The sequence below is a fragment of the Myotis lucifugus genome, unplaced genomic scaffold (assembly GCF_000147115.1).
Source record: "Myotis lucifugus unplaced genomic scaffold, Myoluc2.0 scaffold_1773, whole genome shotgun sequence".
NCBI classification, from domain to species: Eukaryota; Metazoa; Chordata; class Mammalia; order Chiroptera; family Vespertilionidae; genus Myotis; species Myotis lucifugus.
Window position 1 is genome coordinate 1 of NW_005872821.1, and position 6058 is coordinate 6058.

General features: G+C 64.7%; 2 protein-coding genes across 4 annotated transcripts; both read left to right on the top strand.

Moving 5' to 3' along the window:
* The first annotated feature begins 1667 nt into the window (after positions 1-1667).
* OXLD1 (oxidoreductase like domain containing 1) lies at positions 1668-3776 on the top strand. Its single transcript, XM_006108114.2, has 2 exons — positions 1668-1775; positions 2585-3776. The coding sequence occupies exons 1-2, from the start codon at positions 1716-1718 to the stop codon at positions 3002-3004; spliced, it is 480 nt and encodes a 159-aa protein (XP_006108176.1). The 5' UTR covers positions 1668-1715; the 3' UTR covers positions 3005-3776.
* PDE6G (phosphodiesterase 6G) lies at positions 1707-5820 on the top strand. Of its 3 annotated transcripts, none has more exons than XM_023748755.1 (2): positions 1707-1775; positions 5606-5820. In XM_023748755.1, exon 2 carries the CDS (start codon positions 5666-5668, stop codon positions 5813-5815), a length of 150 nt encoding a protein of 49 aa, XP_023604523.1. In that variant the 5' UTR covers positions 1707-1775; positions 5606-5665; the 3' UTR covers positions 5816-5820. The 3 variants fall into 3 exon arrangements, with proteins under 3 accessions (XP_023604523.1, XP_014305634.1, XP_014305636.1); XM_014450148.2 differs by lacking the exon at positions 1707-1775 and adding an exon at positions 4079-4425; XM_014450150.2 differs by lacking the exon at positions 1707-1775 and adding an exon at positions 4432-5392.
* Positions 5821-6058: the final 238 nt, after the last annotated feature.

Consider the following 6058-nt stretch of genomic DNA (forward strand, 5'->3'; position numbering starts at 1 on the left):
GCCGACGAGGATGTCCGATGCCCATCCTGGGGCACCCACAGGGACGGGGTCACCCCAGGCCCCTGGTACATGTCGGAGATGTCAGCTCAGCTGAGAAAGGAAACAGGAAGCCACCTAACGTCCATCAGTAGGTGGTCCTGAGTGAGTCCCTGTGCTCACGCAGGGGCCTCCCCGCCCCGGTCAGGGGAGAGCACAGGGGAGCTCGCACCGGGGTGTGGACAGGCCATAAAGCCCACTGCACTCGGAAGGCGTAGAGGGCAGCACGCCCTCACGTCACACAGACGAGGAGGCACGTGCAGGCTCTGGAAGGGACGAAGCAGGAGCCGTGGTTTCTTTAGAGGGAGGAGGCTGTGCCTCATACCCCTCAGATCGGCCTGATTTTACCCCATATGTGAGCTTATCTTTCAAAAAGCCCGGGATTTAGGTTAAATTACCCAGCAGAAGTGCTGCAAAATCAGTCCTACATTTGGGAGAACAAACACGTCTACACAAAACAGAAACTCCATTCCCCCACACGTGCGAAGGGCCACCTCTGGCAGAAGCTGATGGAGGGCACTGGCCTGGCCTGGGGGAGGGGTGTGATGGGTCAGTTTGTCCGAGTGAGCCTCATCACTGCCCTCCTTACCCCGACACCCCCACTGCTCCCCCCATTCTCCCTCACAAGAGCCTCACTGGCTGGCCCTGTCCACCCTCGCTCCCTCCCTCCCTCGCCACACAGTGACCTTCCCTCAAAGTACATCTGCACCGACCTCCCGTCCGACGGGTCCCCTGCTCTTGGGGGAAGTGAATGCTGCTCACCCCAGGCCCAGGGCTCCCCTGGAGCCTCTTCTGAAACCAGAGGCGGCGGTGGCCCTGGAGACGCCGGCCTCGGGTCAGCCCCCGCCCCGCCCCCTCGGGCCCCTGGCCGGCCCTCGGCTATTTGGGCAGTGACGCTCTATTGCCACCCACACGGCCCGCACGTTACCCTCTTTCTTCCTCCTCTTGTTACTGACGGGGTTTTTCATTTCCTGGCGGCTCCTCATAATCTCCCGGAGACGGAAAGGGATTTCCTGTTCATCCTGGTTCTTGGGCTTGCAATTCACTCTCTTCTTTTCTTGGCTAAGAAGGAGAACACGGGGTGAGATGTGTCCTACGTCCAGCAGAAGCAGAGTCAGAGAAAACGAAGCTTCGCAGGCCGCCCCGCTGCATTGGGCACGCGGGCCGAGGCAGCATCCTCCCCCGCAGAACGCTCCGAGCGCCCCAGGGACCGCCGCTCCCTGGCCTCGCCCAGGATGGCCAAGACGGCACCCTGGAAGGTGGCAGTGTCCCCTCCTTCGCGCCTCCACTCTCGGCACGGACTGGGCAGAACGCGAGGGGCCCGGCAGGGGGAGAGACCCACCTCCGCGGCCTGGGCCACGGCGCCGACTGCTTCCCCAGCAGCTGCTGCCGCCGCCCCTGCGGCCGCTCCGGGCCCCTAGGCTTCCCTGTCCTCTGGGGGCCCGCTGCTCGGAGCCTGGCTCCCGCCATCTGCACGCGCCGGGGTCTGGGAGAAGCTACTTCCTCTCTCGCGGGCGGTCCTGCCCCACGACAGCCACTTCCACTTCCTGCACCAGCCCCACGCTCATTGGGGCGGTGCAGCTCCTAGCCGAGTGGCGATTGGCTAAGGTGGTCGCCGCTCACGGCCCGGAAGGGGCGGAGACTGGAGAGCGCGTGCGCAATGGGTCGGGCCGCGGGCGATGCTGCTGCGGAGCGTAGCCGCTGGCGGCCGGGCGGTAGCCTCAGCTTCCCTGTGCTCGGTGAGTACCTGGCGGGGACGGGGACGGCGTGGTGGGGGTGGGCGCGGGGCCGGGGCGGCACGGACCCGAGAAATCCCGGCCTCCCCGTTTCCCAGGGACCGCGCTGCAGCCCGCGCCGCCGGCGGGCAGGGCAGCCTTGGACGCGGCTCGTCGTGCTGCTCCTGCTAGGCCCGCTCCCTGTCGGCGAGGAGGGCTGCTTTGCTTCTGGGCCGAGCCCCGGGATTGGGCCAGCGGGTTCTGGCTCGTCCACCCGCTCGGCCATATCTAGGAGCGCCTGCTGCATGCGCGCCCTTTGGGGAGGCCGCCGTGAACAGGGAGCTCATGGTCCTCGCAGGAGCTGGTGACATGGTTCGGGCTGAGTCTCGGTTTCAGTGCCCTGGAGACACGTGGAGCGGGGAGGGGGCTCCCGGGCTGGAGGAAGCAGGTGAGGGCTTCTCCTGCGACGGAAACAGGACGACGGGTCATGCGGTCAGTGAGAAGGTCAGAGGGCACGGGCCCTCAGTGCTGGGTGGAGGGAGAGGGGGCTTGGCTGGAGGTGCCGAGCTTCCCCCCACCCTCCATCTGCTGGAATGCATTCCAGTGACAGGCCCTGAAACCAGCGCTTCTCTTTAGTCGCATCATGTCGTCATGCCAACCACCACATCCGGTTACAGGTGGAAACCGAGTCTAGACTTGTCTAAGGTCACATGGGAAGTGAGAAGACTGCCGAGCCTTCGGCCACAGCCCAGAGGCCAAGATTCCCCTGGAGCTGCGGCCGGGCCGGGCCTGAACAGCTTCCTGGAGACTCATAGGCTTATTTGCGTTCTTAGGGGCCAGGCCGCCTCGCCAGCTGGGAGCGGTGCCGCGGGCTTCCTGGAGGCGGCAGCACTCTGCACAGGTACCGTGCCTGGATCCTGGTCTGCGAAGGCCGTAGAGAGTTCGGGAAGGACCATGGGGAGGAGGGCTCCCAAGCAGGTGCCGACGGCACCAGGCATCCTAAGTCCTCCCTGCCCGGCGGGAGCACCTCGGAGGCCCCGTACCCCCTGCCACCTGAGCTGCAGCCCCCCACAAACTGCTGCATGAGCGGCTGCCCCAACTGCGTGTGGGTGGACTACGCAGAGGCGCTGCTGCGGCACTACCAGGACGGCGGGGAGCGGGCCCTGGCCGCCCTGCAGGAGCACGTGGCCGACGAGAACCTCAAGGCCTTCCTCCGGACAGAGATCCAGCTCCGCATGAGGAGCAGAGGCTGAGCGGCCCGGCCGACAGCTCACCCGCGGGAGCCCGAGCTCCTGCCCAGCAGCACGCGGCCCCTCTGTCCCGGGCGGCTTCATGGGGCTTGCGTCGGGTGGGAATCGACTTCGCCTGGAAATAAATAAGCTCCCTGCTGCTGAGACGAGAGGCTTTGTGGTCTGAGCGGCTGCTGTGGCCTCGGCGGAGAGCAGGTGTCCTCAGATGGTCCCCGAGCACCTGCAGCCGCACCAGCCTGTGGGTGAAATAAGACTCTTCCTTGAATATTCAGATGACACTGAGCCCAGGGCCCCCTTCTGTGTCCCGCATCCAGGAGTCCTGCTGGAGGTCAGCTGTGGGGCAGAGGGAGGACTGTCTGCTCCCAGGAAGGTGCCCTTGGCAGCCCGGAACATTCCCCATTTGTCCTTGAGGAGACACCCGTCTGCCAGCCAAGTAGCCGGCTGCCAATCAGCCTGCAGGGGCCTGAGCACGGAGCCACCAGTCCTTCCAGTTCACTTAGGCCCAGCCTCCCGGGCAGGTGTCCAGGGGAGGACTAGGAGGCCTCAGGCATTAACCCGAGAACCAGCGTCCCGACACCAGCCTGGTCTTTGGCTGCAGACCTGGCCCTGGGACCATCGGCCCAAGTGGGACTTTATCTTAGGGCCCTCGCTGCCCATCCCTATCTTCCCTCATCCTCGTCCTTGGAAATTTCCCGCCTCATCCCCCACCCCAGCAATCACAAGCTCCGATGCTAGTGGCCTGGGCAGGGCAAGGATTAAAAGAATTTATGCCGGTTTATTGCCTCATTGAAGGGAAAAGCTCAGGTGGTAACACGACTTCACGAGGGATTGAGCTGACAAACAGGCCTTTTAGATATGAAACCATAGAAGGGGATGCTAATTCCTCCTGGGATCCGATGGGGTCTTGTAAGGTGCTGTGTGGGCCCCAGCAGGGAACGCGGGACTCACAGTAGGTCCACCTCCCAGCGCAGAGCCCACAGGGTCCCCAGGTCTGACTGCTGTGTGGGCCCCAGCAGGGAACGCGGGACTCACAGTAGGTCCACCTCCCAGCGCAGAGCCCACAGGTGAGGTGGGGAGGCCAGGACAGCAGCAGCGTTGTGCTTTGTCTTTGTCTTTGTCTCGAAGAAGAGCTGCTTCAGGAGAGAGTCCTGCCCTGCTCACTGTCCTGATCACACTTCCCTCCCTGTCCTGGCCCGTCCCTAGGTCCCTAGCTTGCCCTCCCTTCAGGCTCCTGACTGCACCTGAGCCCCTTCCCATCCCCTGGAATCCTGGGCGGTGCCCACCCCAGCGGCCCCGTTAAGCTCTTTAGCGTGGCATCAGGGGACAGTGCTAATCGGCTTACCCGGCAGCAGGATAAATGCCCGCTGACCCTGGTGAGGGAGGCCGCCCTCGCACCTCTGGCCCCCTGAGACCTGCAGTGCTTGGTGAGTAGTGACCTCCCGTTGCCTTTCCTGGCAGCCCCTCACCCAAGGGTGTTCGTGGGCGCCTGCACAGAGGGTGGGGAGCAGGCGGCGTTCCACCACCACGCTGAGGCCTGGGTCAGAGGATGCGCAGCCAGTCACCTCTGCTCCCCCAAGTCAAGCGAGGTACAGGCCGTCCCCAGGCCAGCAACGCTCTGGGTCTCACGTGCCCAGTCAACTTGAGGGGCAGCTCAGGCAGCGGTTTCCATGGGAACAGCATCTGCTCCTGGAGCTCCCTCGGGGCACAGAGCTGTCCACGCCAGGCCCGGGGCCCAGGACTGAGGAAAGGACCCGGCCAGGCCTGCCGTCCTCCTGGGACCCTCCTGGGCTGGTTCTGGTCTCAGCACAGAGGCTGAATCTTAGGGAGGGAAGGTCCATGGCAGGGCCACCCCAATCCCAGGCACCCAGCACCCACCACTGAGCCTTCCTTCCCAGCGGGACGACCTGTCCTTGCCTCTCACTTGGTGTCAGCCAGCAGGCGGCTGTTGGCAGCCCAAGGCTGGACTCCAGCATTGCAGCCCATCCGACTGGGGACAAAAAGTTGACCCAAGGGACGGCGCCGGGGCCTGCGCTGTGGGTACCGCACTCCTGTCTGTCACCTGCTTAGGCCCTGAACCTTCTGGGCCCCAGTGGCCGAGGGATTAGTCTCCCTCTGCTGCTAATAGGCTTAGAGGAAGCCGAGCTGCCCTTGTTCTGGGCCAGGGTCACTGGGCTTAGGGCATCGGGGAGTGGCTCTGGGGAGAGGAGAGGAGGTCACCTGGTCGGTGTTGCACGGACACCAACAGGTGACACTGGCGCCCACAGGGAGCTCCGAGCACTGAGCGGCTGGGAAGACACTGCCACAGCTCAGCGCAGCGTCTCCTGTGAGACCGGCCCCTTCCCTGCCTGCATCCCCGCCTTCTCTCGGGTCCCCCTTCATTGGCGCTGCCTGGTGAATAGGACAGCATGTCCCAGCCTCAGGGCGGAGGGGTGCACTCGGGGGCCTCCAGCACTGCATTCCCCTGTGGCCCCAGCGCAGCCCCAGTGCAGGTGGCAGGGGCTGCTGTCGGCCAGGCTGAGGGCCCCTAGGTCTCACACTTGGGGGTTCCCTCTGGTGGGTTGGAAGCAGGAGGCTGACTGGGATCCCCACCTGGTCTGCCCCCAGCGCCCAGCGTGAGGGAGTCCAGAAGCCCAAGGTCGCCACAGGGTCTCTGCCAGCCTGGCCATGAACCTGGAGCCGCCCAAGGCCGAGATCCGCTCGGCCACCAGGGTGACGGGGGGCCCTGTCACTCCCAGGAAAGGGCCCCCCAAATTTAAGCAGCGGCAAACCAGGCAGTTCAAGAGCAAGCCCCCCAAGAAAGGTGTCCAAGGGTAAGCAGAGCTGGGGAAGGGGCTGGAGGGGCCCAGCAGGGAGGCCGGGGCGGGGGCTCAGCCATCCTTTGCTGGTGGAGGTGGTCCCATTGTCCTTTTCGGGGTCTGGAGAGCCCGAGCAGGGCCTGTCTCAGGGCGCCCCACTCCCAGCAGGAGGGGAGAGGGGTGGGGGTGGGGGACTCCTGTCACTGTCTCCAGTCGTTATTGCCAAACAGGCCCAGAAAGAGGGCTCACTGTCATCTGACTC